This window comes from Hoplias malabaricus, chromosome 8 (genome assembly GCF_029633855.1).
Source record: "Hoplias malabaricus isolate fHopMal1 chromosome 8, fHopMal1.hap1, whole genome shotgun sequence".
NCBI classification, from domain to species: Eukaryota; Metazoa; Chordata; class Actinopteri; order Characiformes; family Erythrinidae; genus Hoplias; species Hoplias malabaricus.
The window spans coordinates 37,491,528-37,507,568 of NC_089807.1; the positions used below are offsets into that span (position 1 = coordinate 37,491,528).

The following is a 16,041-nucleotide window of genomic DNA, read 5'->3' on the forward strand; positions in this document are numbered from 1 at the left end:
TTGCTCACAGCTGGAACCAAAGAACAGTAGGTTCTTCAGTGTGAAGAATAATAGGAAATAAGACAGGAATATGCTCCATTTGTGTGTTTCTGGGGCTGTGTTTGGCTCAACACCATGCATTCTGGCCAGAGCCTGGGCTTGGCGTTGGTTAGTTCACAAGCTCAGCAGGACGGCTTGGATCTCTGCAACATTTACACATGTATTATAACTCACAGAGAGAGGAGGACTCTTATTTTGCATGAGTGTGTGTCTGTGTTGGGGAGTCATGTTGTGCCGTTTACAAAACATATCTGTGCACAGCACCATTAAACTTTGTGTTAATTGAATAGAAAAGTAATTCTTAAAAATCAACAAATTGTTCTTGGTCTTTGGTGGTAGATCATCTAGTATTTATTTTTAAATAAAATGAACAAGAAAAACACTGATGCCGGTGTTATATATTATGAACAAAATTTTGTGGTCCATTTCTGCATTTAGTCCTGCCCTCCATATTTTTTTATTGTGGATATACATGTTTTTTCTGACAGTGATATTTTGTGTGTGTATGATGGTATGATAAAATCAAAACAAACTGTTACATTCAGTCTTTTTTTAATATTTAAGACAGTTTCATAAATAACATGAATCATTGACATTTATTAAAGCTGATTTTCCCCCAATATTGATAACGTTCATTGTGATAAGTGCTTTTAAGGGGAAAAATTAAAAAACGAACCTTGTACACAGTAAAATCAAATTTCCATCTTTACATCCATCGTGTCAATTAAAAAGTTCCATATCTAGCGCTCAAGAGCTGGATCCTACAAATATCCTTACATCATTTCCCATTGCTTCAGAATAATACCCATACAATATTAATAAACCTTTCAACAACAGTTTATCTAAAATGTGAACACATTTTTTAAGATAAAAAAATTTGTTGAAGTCAAATCCTACTCAAGTGACCAGCACAAGCTATTTGCATTTTCACCTTGAAATTAAATACATTGTCTGTTCTATTTCATAAAAGATAGCTTATTAGATTTACCAACAGGCTTTTGAAGAGCTTCTTCCTACCACATCCATATCTAACTTCCAACAAAGCACTCTACAATACCACATCAGAAAAGGAACCTCTTCAGACACACTGGCTAAACATGGCAGTCTGCAGATAAAGTACCATACTGAGGATGCAGTGAGAGGTGGCTAGTGTTGGTCATGCATTGATATGTACACATCAGCCTTTAGCACATTTCTCTGCATGCAGAGGCATTCAGCACTCGCATCGTGGGCTTGCTGTGGGAAGGTGTTCTTATACAGGCTTGAAAGAATTCTTTGGATGGACTTAAGGGGTTTGATCAAGTTTAAAAACAAAAATCATGCTGTTACATTAGAGAAGTGGACCAGAATACAAAGGACACTAGACAGATGTTTTTTTTTTTAAGCCTGAAGACCATACGTCTAAAACTTCAGTAGATTTCTATTTTAGTGCAGAATGGAGGAAAATGCCACATAATTGGCACCGATCTAATGATGAAATTTGCATCCAAAGTTTCCAAGTAGGTTAATCACATCCCATCTAAAAAAGAATAGTTCTGTAACGATAATTCCTCAATCTGAAGATATGCCTGTCCTGTGTGATCTGGTAGTTTTACACTTGTCTTGATTTAATACACATACAAAACAGTACTTTAAACTTAAGCAGCAATAACCTGGCCAGCAAGGATCCTCTCTGCCACTAGAGGGAAAACTGACACACTTTACAACATAAGCAAAACTATTTTTTCCATTCATACTCAAATTGGTGCATTCCTCATTTCATTTTAAAAAAGGGATCTATGTACAAAGTAGTTCATCAACACTGGCTTATTGCACACATTACTTCAAAACACATACATTCTCTCACTCACACTCAGTCTTTCACACACACACACACACACACAAAGTAGGGCTGAACGATTAACAGTTGTCATATCAAAATTGCAATTTTAAAAAAAAGTGCAAATCATGTATCTCTTGAGCTGCAATTTGAATTTTGTGCTACATTTTTAAGCTTTTTTTTTCCTTAAAGGGGAAATTTTAACCTTACAACACAGCTGGTAATAAAAGCCCAAATGTGGAGCTTCATTAATAGAAATAATCGCATATAACCGAAAGGAATGTGTAGATGCAATATTACTCTGAAAAATTGCATTTGGATACTTTCCCCAAATCGTTCAGTCCAGACTCAAAGTGAACAACTCTGAGTTTAAGAGTTGTGATTCTCAAAGTAAATAAAAGCTTAAACTTCTTTCCTGCCATCCTCATCCAGCTCTAGTTTCTGTAGCACAGTGGCTTCTGAAGATGGTCTGTAGCCAAAGAGCACCTTTCTTTAAATTCAAATAGTATGTTTTTTTTTCGATGTAAACCAAAGCATCACAGTGCAGCGACAAAGATTTTTCCAACTGCACATAGCCCTCCATTCATTTCACCAGCACATTTATGCACACACAAAGGCAACTCCTACTGCTTTTTCCCCCACCACATCACAGTAACTAACAATGTTGCCATAGCACTGTTTAGCACCGCCTCAGTGCCAGGGCTAAGAGGTGTGCAGCACGTTGCATCACCATTCAGCCAGTGGGTGCTTACTCTATGTCTGTGCCTCTGGAAGTGGCAGCCCTGGCTCACACGGCGCTGTGGGAGGAACCAGGCCATTTGCTCCTCTGCAGAGCAGTCCCTTGGTAGCTGTAGCAGCAGCTGCTGCAGCCTCCCCTCCATTAAGGTTCCTGTATGCACGAGGCAGAGGTCGAGTAGTTGAAGCTCCGCGCAGGCACACGGTAGGAAAACTAAAGCCCACCAGACAGCAGCTTGGACAGGATATTACCTCATCCTGCTCTGCAGGGGGCACTAAGGGCTCTTGAACCCGACGTCCACGGTAACCGTTGAGCCGAGCCCACTGCGGTGTCCTGATTGCCCCCAGCAAACAGCTGTTGTTGTTGTCCAGACGAGGCAAGGGAGGTAGAGATGGAGGACCATTTGAAACTGGCCGTGGCCAGCCATTTGGCTGCCGACAGGACGAAGAGAAGGATGAAGAGGAGCTGCTAACGAAGAGGGGCTTTCTTGATGTGCTGAGGGCACCTTCTGCTGCATCAGGTGAGCTACTGCAGTCCATAGGTTCAGAGCGAAACAGTCCCTCTGCCTCTCCCTGACCTTCGTCCTCCTCTTTCACTCGCTCCAGGGACACCATCTCTAGATCCAAGGCAAAGCCAGAGTCCTCGCCAACGTCACTGTAACTGTCTAGGCCTTTCCGGTGCTCCTCTCTCCCTCTATTGACCAGCACTTGCCCTGTCTCTTGTTCCTTGTCCACAGTCTGAGTCTCAGGCTCTCGGAACATTGACAAAGGACGTCCTAGTTCAGGAGTACAAGGCAGAGACTGGCACCTACGCGGTGGAGAGATTCCCCCCAAAGGGGGAGAGGCGCATGGGTCAGGAGGTGGGGGTAGAGTGAAGGTAAGGGAGATGACAGATTTGCTCGGTGTGTCGAACAGTTTGATGCGCCCTCCGTTTAGGTCATGGCGGAGGGAGAAAGGGTTGACACGTGCCGGTGTGCCCAAGCATGGAGAGGAGGCTGGTGGAAGCATGTCTGATTGACTCCGCGACAAACGCTGGTCACCAACAGGACATGGTGAACTCCTCCTCCTGTATGGGCTCTCATCAATGGCAACAGGTTCTGAGGATATAAGAAGACAAAAGTTAGGAATTAACAGCGTGCAGCTACAATGTTTTACAGCAATATATTTCTCCATGCAAATTCATAGATCAAATGTGCAGGACACCACTTCAGATTTCATCAATCAGCAAAAACCAAAGTTTGGTTCCTCAGTTCTCCAAAAAGTACACAACAACATTACTTTGAAGAAGAGAAAAAAAACCCCACACAGAAACACAACACTAGTGGTAGCCATCTTCATGCCTTATTCACATCAAAGTGAGTAAAGGCCACTTACCAAGGATAACTGGTGGCTCAGTCTTTTCCTTCTCTCTTTCCATCCTTTCCAAGCTAAGAACAATGTCTGAGAACGAAGGACGACTCTCTGCACACATCTACAAATGGTTGAAAAAAAAAAAAAAAAAAACCATATTTGAAAACAAACATCCACAGGCAAAGTCTATTTTCAGAAAGAATACAGTGTGGATGGAGGAGATGTGTGTGTGTCTCTCTCTCTTACATTGCAACAGTTAACAGCCAGGCTAAGGAAAGTTGGTGGACAATCCCCAACCATCTGCTCAAAGGCCTGCACATCCAGTCCAAAATCCTACACAGAAACAATCATTTGCATCACAGGTTCTATCATCACACATTATTTACAAAACTCTCGCACTTTGAAAGCAACAACATTTCAAAATGACACAGAGCAAACAATGGGACAAAAATGCACTTGGGTGTGTTGTACTAATTGGCATCAACAGGGGACCCTGTTTCTTCTAGAGTTTCATCTGCATGCTTTACACAGCAGAAAGTCATGAAAAATTCAACACTCCTGCTGCAGTTACTAGGAGATCTTTCTTCATAGATACTTGCAGTAAAAACATATGAAAAATGCATATTGCGTTACACAACATATATATGCGCAGGGGTTTGGGAAAGTGGGTTTGAGTAGTGCAAGGCAGACTAAATCATTACCTCTTTTCGGGGGAGTACGTCTGGGTCAGCCTCGATTCGAGCAATGATCTCACACAGAATGATGCCATATGCAAATACATCTACCTGTTGGGCAAAAGAAATATTTCAGGAGTATGTTTAGTGCATGTACTAATTCAAATGCCGCAAACCCAGACAACCAGGTTTTTTCTTTTTGTGGTTATTACATTTGAAAAACCTGAGTAATACACATGGAGTAACAAGAAGTCTAGATTTTGATGTCTGTCAGGCAATTGTCATCAACATAAACAATGTAAGGATACTTTAAATAAAAATGCCTAAAGGATATAGAGTAGCGACACGATTCTCTCCTCTTCACTGCTTTGCACTGAAGCTATTAGACTAATGCAGCTACAGAGCAGAGGAAAGCTTTCACCCCATCAATCAGCAACAACATAAATGAGTCAATTTGAGATTGCTTAACAAATCAATGCCATTTGAGGCCAGGATGGGATTATCTTGGCAAAGTAACAGGCAGAGTGCACATTTTCATTATTTGTTGAATGCATTAGCAGCAAAACTCCAAAACTGCAACCGCAACAGTTGTGCGACTGCTATAAACTGCTTGTAAAAGGTGACACATACCTTCTCATTGTAAAACTCTCCTCTCAGTACTTCTGGAGCCATCCAATAGGGGGAGCCCACCACAGCCAAAGGTTGTTTCTCTGCACCATCACTGTAAAACGGCATGACATAACCATTACCTTCGTCATTAACAACGGCACAAGGCCTGCAGCTTGTATTGAACACACTGTAATAAACATACAATGATGTTAACACTGCAAAAATTGTGCAGAACACAAATAACCCCAGCGATTTGTCTCTAATTCACCTAACCAGTGACAAATATTGATTACGTTAAGTTTTAGGTTATACCAGTAAATTCACATTTGAATTATGAATTACATGCTATCCCATCACAGTAAACAAAATCAAGGAGAAAGTTAATCACACAGGCATTTCAAGAACACTCATTTATTTTAAAAACCTGCATGTTGGCCAATATTCCAATTAGGTGCACTCAGATCTGAGATCGTGAAAAAGAGGACACGTTTGGGGGAGGGGGGGGGGTGTGATGAGCTCTCGCCCCTCGCTGCCGATGTATGCTTAGCTGAACCTGTGTGTGCTTTTAGGTCCTTTACACCTTTATTTGCTACACAAAACATGGGAATTTCTTTTTTTATTCATCTGAGAACTTACATTTACGTTTCGGCATAGCTGCTTGAGATGGGGGTAGGTAAATGAGCTTTGCCTGATGTAAACAAGGACTACTGACGTGCAGACTGACCAATTAAATGTTTACAGAGAAGGTTATCAACCAATAACGGTAGCTCTACAGTCAGACCGTCCAATCAGAAGATTTTAGGCTACTTCACCACACCCCCTTCTCACTCAAGCGAACCAATCAGAGTAGGGGAGGGCAGGACTAGTTTGTGAACGAAACGCTTCTCGAAGTTCTATGTAAGCTCTAGAAAAACAAAATCCCGGATGTTTGTGAAATTCCGCCCGGACAGTTTTTTAAGTCTAAAAAAAAAAGAGGACATGTCCGGGTAAAAGAGGTCACCCTATTCAGTAGTTGTACTGAAATCTTCACATTTGTGTATTCTTAACCCTAATCATCCACTTCAAACCACATTAGACAAAAATACTTTAATGTGAAAATATTCAAATGAAGGCAACATGCTTCCAAGTTCTTTTCAAATGTAATTTTAAAGTTCTGAAGTGTGCAGTACTTCATGAAAATGTGTAAAAATTAGAAAAGGCACTAACCTGCAATCTGGGATTTTCTCTGCCAGCCCAAAGTCTCCAACGACAGCTGTGAAAATGCCATTCTCACATCGCACAAGACAGTTCTGTAAAAATAAGATGAAGAATTTCCAGTCACAATGTAAAAACTAGGGATATACATGATTTGTTGAATATGCAGATATCCAGTTTAATCTTACTATTTATTTACCTACTGGGGAATTCAAATGGATCATGGCTTTATACTTAAGCAGTATGACAAAATTACATATTTTAATCTGTTTATTTTGTTTATCTTTGAAGCACACCAGCTGCTTGTAATAAATGTGTGTGTACCTTGGAGGTGAGGTCTCGGTGGAAGATTCCTTTACTATGAAGGTACTGTAGTCCCCGTGCAATGTCCAGCGATAGGCCCATCCTCACGACCCATGACAAGTACATGTCACTGTCCAGCAGCTGCTCCAGATTACCCCCGTTAATGTACTGTAACCATGAGAACCAGACAGTGCATTACAGCTCAGAACAACTTTATATGCTGTCTTCAGTCTGCTTTCTGTTACTATGGAGACAGTGTCTCACCTCAGTTAGAGCATGAAGCTGGCCCTCATGGACACACACCCCCAAAAACCTGAAGGAGAACAAGACAGAAAGAGCATATTTTTGCTGGTCATCCATCTATTGAAATTCTAAAACACCTGCACAAATAGTCAAACACTCAGGTCAAGTCTCACACCACTCTAAATAACCACAGTAGGGTTTTTTTATGATGACAACAGTTGTAGAAACATGTGGTATACCTCAGGATGTTGGGGTGGCAGAGGCGGTTCATTAGCTGTACCTCTCTCAGCATGTTGGCTTTGTTGCTAGCCAGAGTGTTCATCTTCAGAGCCATTACCTGCCCAGTGATCCGGTGCTGGACCTGTGAGATACAGAGACCAAGGCCTTTAAAAAAAATAGGAAGCATGGCTGAGTATATACTGCGTGAATATGTGATGCTTTGTGATAGGTGAGTAGCCCGTCCAGGATAAGTTCCTGCCTTACACTCAATGATTCTGGTTGACAATGGACTCACTCCAACCCTGATCAGAATCAGGTAGCTAAGAAAATGAATAAATGAAAATTGAGTGTTGGGTCCTTTACTGTTTTACAAACCCTGTAAAACCTTATATGACGGCTCAGTGTAAAATAAAATAAATTTGGTTTAAAAACACCCAAAAATAATTCAGTGTATATATTGTCAGCATTTAGCAAACACTGCTCTGTAATGTATGGTTGGTGAATGTAGTGTTACAATGCTTGCCTAGTGACCATTCTAGAGTGGGAAGTGAACTGGTCATTACACACACACATGCACCCCATGTGAATCAGTGTATGGCAAGGAACAATTAACATTTCCCATTTGTTAGTGAATAATGCATAGGCTGCCAGATAGAGAAGGCCACACTCTGATACGCTGTACTGGGATGTCAGTTTGCCCCAACTGTGCACACTTGACAAAACTGATCCTGATTACAGGTATAGTTCTGCTTTGCCCGGCCTCCATAATCTTCATAGCTGGCACTGCAGCACAGCAATATGCTGATAGGTCATGGCCCCATGTGTGCATGATCTCCACTCAGCTATACATCTATAATCAGATCTGTCTGCTAAAGATCCTTCTGCCAAGTATTATGCTGGCTAGAGCACTGGTAAAAATATGCATTAAACTGCTTTAGGCTGTGTAAGCATGGGGACTGAAGATGATGAAGAATGGCAGCACAAAAAAAAAAAAAAAAAAGAGGAGAAGGGAGGAAGAAGAGGCATGTACAGAGGCAAAAAGAAGAAAGGAAAGGTGAAACAGCGTGCAGCAAAGAGGGACTGTGGCAGATATTTGAACAAGAAAAGCTCTCGAAAATAAATATATATATATAATAATGCTCTGTGGGTTTCAAGGTTTGGGTTAATGATGTGCAAAAAGAAGTGTATGAATAAGTTATTATAACAAGCAGAGAAAAGATTTGCACAACAAACAAGATAGTGAGAGTAAAGGACCATTTGCACAGTCAGTACGGTTTGGGGGTATTAGTGGCTGCTCAACACTAATAGGCTTTCTGGATTTCCCAACATCCCACATGACCTGCTGGAATCCAGGGCATCGTCACAATGACATCACATACGCTGACCACAGACACTCCCACACAGACCTGCTGGTCACTTAACAAACCTCTCAGCACATACAGACAAAGCAGTTGTAGCAATAGGAAGCAGACTGTTTCTTTTAAAAGGGGCATTCCAGATTAAAATTAGAGTTTATGTCTTTTGTAATATGGTATTTTGAAACCTAGATTTACTTCCCTCAGGACTGACACCACCAGATGTGTCTTTTGTTCTGCAAATACACCATACAACCACTAGAAGTCCATGTGGTGTCCACCAATGCTCACTCCTAGCCTAGCCACTCATCCATAATAATATATAATTAAGCTAGCATTAGCATAATGGCTACTTGGTTTTTTTTAACAAAATTTTAACAAACATAGCAATCCTAGATTTCTAAGAAGCCACACTGTTGTGAGACCTTGCAAACTTTAGGTTTTAACTTGCTGTAGGCCTCATCTGTGGAGTCATTTTCACTGTAAATTTTCTCCAATACAGCACATTGTTAGCTACATTTATATTAAAAAAATATTCAAGGGTGTTAACCATCAACCTGCCTTCAGCAATCCACCAGCTAAGTGTATTCTCAAACAACTACTACAAAGCAGTTGCAGCAGTCCAAGTTTATATGTTTCTCCCACTTTCAAGATACATGAAAAGTTTTCCTATTATTTATACAAGTGTGTACATTTACCACAGACGTAACAGTAATCATTTTGACCTGTGTCTCTTAATCACAGTACCCGTCTTTCAAAAAATGCTTAAACTGCTTTATTCACTGCAATTTTACCATCTTTGCATACTCAAATTCTTACTATAGCTTTTTTCCTGCATTATTGAACATTCAAAACAAAATATCATGCTAAGCATAATCTAAGTAAATGAATCATTTAGTAGCCATTACACAGGCTATGGCTTTTTCAGCTTTACTGAATATAGCCTATTGAAAGAAGACATTCTGGATAAAATTCTTAAGAACAGGCTGCAAATAAATAAAGTACCCATTTCATTTCTGCTATGATTTGGTTCCTTTACTAGAACTGCACTTAAAAACAATCAATTCTGATTTTGACCTAATTCCCACTGAGTACCATCTGTGCAGGCAAATGATATTCGGCTCTGGCAGTGTTCCTATTAAAACAGCATAAATATATGATGGCAGAGAACAATTGATCCCATTGAAAGATGAGACATTTCATGAGGTGAATGTCAAATGCAAAATCATCCTCAATATCATCATAATTTCCAGGGTCAAATGCAAAATGTCACATACAAAAGCCCCAATTAGAATTCAACCTGAAGAGATCTAGAGTGAGATTAAATATTTGTTTCCAAATTGATTGGTAATAATGGAGAAGAAAAGCCATGATTATTATTTTAATCACTATTGCCTAGGAGGGAATGTTATTAACAAGAGTCAAAAATAAATTAAATTGCTAGCTTCTTAGCAGTTTACATGGTCTAACTGACCCTGCTGTAATTAATGAACTTGAGTTATTGCTGAACAGGCCTAGAAGAGGCATATGCGCTTACTGACTGACACCTAATGTTGAAACACGTGTGAGTAGGAACTGTTAGTTCTGCCATATTTCACATTCCACTTCATAAATTATATCTGGAACTGTTCTGCGGTGACCAGAGGTCCTCTGTTTCCTGGACAAGTACTCTTTTTGGGACCTAAAAAATGTGTCAATGATTAAGAGGTCAGAGTTGAGAGCTGAATTGGGACACACTCGCCGCTTCAACGCTGCAGGTCCACCATTCACCGCGGTGATCAGCTCAGTGTTTTGCTGGAGCCTCGAACATAAATGTTGAACGTTATTGAGGTAATGTTCATTATAGTCTCCTCTTTATGTTTAGAGAATGTTTCTGTGACACGGCCTTTTGTTTTCTACTATATATTTAACAAGCAGAAATCTTGTCTGTCTCTATAACAACACGAATACATGGTCACATCTTACCATTACTAACTTTGAGTAAATCACAGCTGCACAGCTTTTTGTTTAACTTTAAACAAAACCTGACAAAATCTCGGGATTATTAAAGCCAGAACACCAGAGCGAGGTGTTACTCAAAATAAACTGAGGCATTGATATGAAGCACCAAAGCTCCTCCAGACCTTCCAATGACAAGGGTATGTATTTTGGGCATTTCCTGTTGAAATGCCAGAAAAACCTCTGTGACAATGGCTATATGGCTAAGGGCACTCCTGGTAAACTAGGCATGCTTAGATTCTCTTTGCTCTCGTTTTTCAAGTACTCTATATTTTGGTAGGGTGTCAGGGGGAAATCCCTCTCTCTGAAAAGTCCCCCAACTTTCCAATTTGCTACTGTTAATTCAATTCAAATTAGATTTTCAATAGGCTATAACAATACACAAAAATTGTTAGGGCTTAAGAAAAACTTGACCTTTAAATCTGGAATCAACTCTTACTAATTTGCACACGCTTCTGTTAATCGTTTTAGGAGTCAGCCAATATCAAATTCATACCATTTACACTTCACAAGATGTTATGGAAATCACCCAAGTTTAACCTGCTTATCTCCTCTTCTATTTTTCTTTCATTTTTTTGAGTTTCAACTAAGAAACACTTTGCAGGTACCACCCCAGAGATAAATTAGTCATTTTTCCTGTGAGAATCTGGTTCTAATTGTTCTTCAAATTTAATTGTTAAATCATTCGAATATCGCAACATTAACATTACCTGCATGTTTCTAACTGCTTTTTTGTAAATCATTTTTCCAATTCATTCCATGTTAAGCTGGTCAGTGACGATCTCAAATGATAAATACAGTCTCGTTTTTTTTTTAAAATAAAACACTGCATAACATTAATGACGAAAAAACCATCACTCATCATAAAACAAGATGTGAATTACAGTTGGAGTTAACCACATGTATTTCCATTTCAAGTGCAGTGCTTTCCAGTTTGTTACCCAACATGAATTTCACAGTTCTCTATCCCACAAAGTTCAAGACTTTTTCATTTGATTCATTTGACTGCTGTGACGCAACAAGCCTCATATCAAGAGCAAACAAGGTAAACGTCATTCAGTGTTTGCCCGTCATTAAATATGACCCTTTCAACAAAGAAAATGAAAGAGCACAACGGAAAGACTGAGTGCTCAAGGTTCCTATAACACACTGTACAGGAACATAACGAAGTCCACAAAGGTGTGCCTTGGTGCATGTTAATTATTACTGATATGAATGAACTAAAGAAAGGAAGCTATAGCTAAAGGGAGGAGATGGAAAAGAATATGATAAATATCCATGTGTTAAATTGAGTAAATAAAACTTCTCCATTAATTGTGCTCATCGTAACCTGAGTGACAGGTAAAATAACTTTGTTCACCAACAAAATAAATGTTTTAACCAATGTCTTAATCAATTTCATCTGATTTGTAGATAAGAAAACACATACTTTTATAAACAGGTTGCAGTGTCACTGAAAACATTTCCCCCCCTGGGGTTTTTCTTCACAGTCCATTCCTTGATAAGTGCTGCTTCTGAGAAATCTTAGGGCTTGAAACTCTCTGGGACTTCCCAAATTACTCAAATTTATTAGTAAACAAATTCTACAAGCCCACAGTACTTCTCCCAGGATTAAGATCATTGCCTACAATTATTTTAAATACACAATGCATTGAAAGCACCTTAATTCATAGCAATGTATCTTAAACACTGGCCATGGAGTGAGCAAAACACGTGTTTACACAAAGACACTATACACACACACACACACACACACACAAGTGCCGTTGACAGGTCTGTCTGCTTAGGCCTGGGATGTAATCTGATTAGCTTGATAGGTGGGATGACCTGTCTTGTCAAGCAAGCACCAACACTGATGTCTATAATGATACATGCGCACAAACGCACAAGTGAGCATTTCTTTAACCGCATGGCATACACCAACAGTGAAAGCACATGTACAGTCCCAAAGGACGCTACAGAGAATTTAATAGCTATAAAACTATTCAATTATTGCCATAATCCTACTTTACCCATATACTCATTGAAGTGCAGGTGTTTTTAATTAATCTACAGCTATATAAGAAGGTTCTTCACTCTTGCTTTTGGTGGGCTGGTGTTCAGCATAATTTGGTAATCCCCAGACTAGCACATATCTTCTAACCCTGCCAATTAGCAAATGAGTTAAATCAGGTTTGCCTGAGCATGGAAGTCACCCAAATTCACTGGGCACCAGCCCTCTGCTGGAAATGAAGAACCATTATCTATAGGGTAAACCATTATTTAGGTCTTTTGCTAATTCATCATTTGAAATTTACTATAGAAAATTATCTTAATATACAAAGGCACATTGCAGTAGTAGAGTAACATGGCATGGAAAATTTAGGTCATACTACTTTTAATTCACATTGCACATAATGTGTCACACTAAGCAAAATTAAATAGGACTAGTTATGCTGCCTTTTCAGAAAAACAGGCAGCAGGTCTTTAGGTGCTGACAATACACATGGTCATATCACCCATCTCAATTTATAAAACCAGCACTAGAAGAACGTGTGGCTGAAAGGGTGTTTTTTACCTTAAAAACTTCCGAGAAGAAACCGGAGCCAATCTTCTCACAGAAGAAATCATCGATGCGGGCTAGGCTGGACACGGCGCTCCTCAGGGCCCGGTACGATGAAGGCCTGACCCGGTTGGGTCCATGGAGGCCATGTGGGGGTGGCTCCCACACCTCCTGACCGGGCTCCTCTTGGTCCATGACAAATGAGTGTGGAGCGTCAGTCAAAACCAAATCTTGCTTGATTGTGACACCATTGTAGGCGTCTCATAGACAACCAACAACCTCACAAGGTGGAGGATGATAAGGTCAGCAAACATGAGGAGCATTTGCATCCCAAAGCTGCAAACCACCAATGGAAGGAATCTGGTGATGGGGAGGCAGAGGTAAAATAAACAAATAAATAAAATAAGCTTATTCCACGGGTTGACACCTCACATGGTTTTCTTCCCCACCACACTGCACCAATGACCTCTGCACCTGCTGATACAGACAGACAAAACAAATGCAGTTATCTATTGATTGTAAGCACCATTGTACCATCAACATCAGCTGCTTTCATAGATTTAGACTCCAGAAAACGAGGGTGAGGGGCATCACAGCCATAATCATACAATCATAACACTGCCATAAGGTTAATTAGGCTAATAATTATGGTAAGTGCTCAAGTTATATTTTGCAAGCTTTTTAAAAAGGTCTTTAATAGCTTGATCACTTCTTTCGTATGGATGCCCTTGGGCCCCCAAAAAAGATGGGTTAAACCCCTCCAGTGTTTACGCCCTTGGGCTGCATCAAACCATCAGATTCATCAAGTTTCTGCAAATGTTCTGCTGAAACATAAATATACAGTTTGACTATAATGGTAACCATATTCGATCTCATAACAGCCGACTGTTTTATAGTAGCAATCGAATCGAATTTTCCGTTCCACCTTAAACGGTGCCCCGGGCGCCAGGGTGCTGCAGCATTATTTAAGGTGGAACTGAATATTCGATGAAGAAGTTGGAAAATAAGCGTAGTGCAGAATGATTTATATATATATATATATATATATATATATATATATATATATATATATATATATGCTGGCGTTGATTGAAGATGCATCAATTTCGCTTTAATTTCTTGCTCGTTTTATGGTCGCCTGCACAGACCAAGAGCCCCGGTGTAATGAGCTGCTTCAAATAGCTTTCTTAGGGTAGGGTAAATAGTTTTCTTAGGGTTCCAGCATCAGGTTTGAGAATGCACACCGGTATATCTGACCCCAGACTCGGAGAGATGCCTTGATGCCTTCAGCGTCCATCCGTGTTTCATCCATTAGACTCATTAGTGTGCACCGGTCTGCGGTGTAAAGTGCCTTTGAATTAATCACTGGGAAAAGGCGAAAAATAAACGCATCTTACCGGCTCTGTATCTCCCTGGACCAGCTTAAAACTGTCTCGACCGGCGACGGTGAAGCCTCCGTCCCCGTTCGCTCTTTCGGCTCTCCTCAATCCTCGGGGCTTGTCGTTTTGTGTCGGTTAAACGCCTCGCTCTCTCTCATTGGAGAGCAGCCGAGGCGGGTCTTCTCTGCGCGCATGCGCTGTACCAGTATGACACATTTCCAGTTTTTACGCGGTTCGCAAAAGGGGGTGTGTATCAAATCCGCCAATGGCTCCCTACGCACTAAACTAAATGGGGGTCCACACACACTGTTATTAAAGCCATTGGCCCATTAAGCTCTAAATGAGCCGAGTCACCGCAAAAGCAATACCGGCTCTGAGCGTACAGACTGGTTCTAAAATGAAATAGTTACAAGGTGCTATTTATTAATATAATTAATTATAATACATTATACTTATAAAGCGCTCTTCGTGAACAAAGCAGAACAAAGGTAGTGAGTTCCAGATTGTAGAAGCATTAACCCAGTAAACAAGGAACGTCCCTGGACGTTCAAAATCGGTCTAAAAGTAGTCTGTCCGTCAAGGACATATTTTAAACGTCAATGGACGTCCAAAATACGTCTAATAGTCGTCTTTTCAATGTCTGTGTTTGGACGTCTTTTCAACTTAAAAAAATCAAATCAAATCTTAAGAGAACGTTGATTAGACGGCAGTCATTACGTTATTTCAACGTTGAATCAACGGCTAAACGTTTAATGGGAAAGCATAAACCTCATCCTATTATATTATTATTGTATTATAATTAAGTGTCCTCCATTTGACAAGAGTCAATCCATTTGTATATATCAGTCAGATGAATAGTTCTTCTCTTCTATTTGGGTCTTTAGGCTTCTTGTTTATTGTTGTCTTGTTGCTGTCAGTCCTTGCCAATGACCCCTACCCTACATATGGGTTCAGGTAATAAAGTGTTACATTCATATTAACAGCAATCTCTTCAGCTACTTCATAAGTGTTTAATAATTCATTTATTTAATGTCTGTCTTACAAGTACCTACACAATAAAGCAACAGATTTTACAACATTTTTCCAAGGAGATGTACACCCCCCAAACCCCTAATATATATACACACACACACACACACACACATTTTTTCAGTCCAAAGACGTCAGAGTGATGTCCCTGTGAGTGATGTAATCCACATATTTCACCTTAAAGTGAAACAAAGCATGCACTAACCTTTGCATGACATCATCATGACTGGAACTGAAACTGAAATTGAAAGCAACTCTTCACAAATCTGAAATCACGTGTTCAGCATCCATTTGTTTTGCATCATTTTTAAAGGCACGTGGAAAAAAAAACCTTTGGAAGCATTGTAGAGTATACAATTCATTTTTGAAATATGCTATTCAATCCATACTGAAATAAATGTACCACTAGCCAGGGTTCATCCATGTGTTTGCTATGCAAAGTTACATTTATTCTTTTTGCACATACATGTACAAAATACATACATCTTTCAGGCATCCAGCAGAAGGTTCAGAACCACTAAAAATTGTTTATATAACATTTACATTACAAGGC

At 39.9% G+C, this 16,041-nt stretch overlaps 1 protein-coding gene across 3 annotated transcripts; it reads right to left on the reverse strand.

Moving 5' to 3' along the window:
- Positions 1-589: 589 nt before the first annotated feature.
- tesk1a (testis associated actin remodelling kinase 1a) lies at positions 590-14,637 on the reverse strand. Of its 3 annotated transcripts, none has more exons than XM_066679876.1 (11): positions 14,478-14,637; positions 13,096-13,554; positions 7,206-7,327; positions 6,988-7,036; positions 6,745-6,891; positions 6,433-6,515; positions 5,248-5,338; positions 4,645-4,728; positions 4,190-4,276; positions 3,968-4,064; positions 590-3,690 (listed from the first exon to the last, which is right to left on the reverse strand). In XM_066679876.1, the coding sequence occupies exons 2-11, from the start codon at positions 13,273-13,275 to the stop codon at positions 2,612-2,614; spliced, it is 2,019 nt and encodes a 672-aa protein (XP_066535973.1). In that variant the 5' UTR covers positions 13,276-13,554; positions 14,478-14,637; the 3' UTR covers positions 590-2,611. The 3 variants fall into 3 exon arrangements, with proteins under 3 accessions (XP_066535973.1, XP_066535972.1, XP_066535974.1); XM_066679875.1 differs by having other exon boundaries at positions 13,096-13,557; XM_066679877.1 differs by having other exon boundaries at positions 13,096-13,589.
- Positions 14,638-16,041: the final 1,404 nt, after the last annotated feature.

Bases quoted from the DNA above. Each gene is read 5' to 3' on its own strand.
- tesk1a (XM_066679876.1), bottom strand. From the start codon at position 13,275: ATGGACCAAGAGGAGCCCGGTCAGGAGGTGTGGGAGCCACCCCCACAT. The intron at 6,892-6,987 runs GTGAGACACTGT...TCATGGTTACAG, and splicing joins AGCTTCATGCTCTAACTGAG to TACATTAACGGGGGTAATCT. The intron at 4,277-4,644 runs GTAATGATTTAG...GTTTCTGTGTAG, and splicing joins ACGTACTCCCCCGAAAAGAG to GATTTTGGACTGGATGTGCA.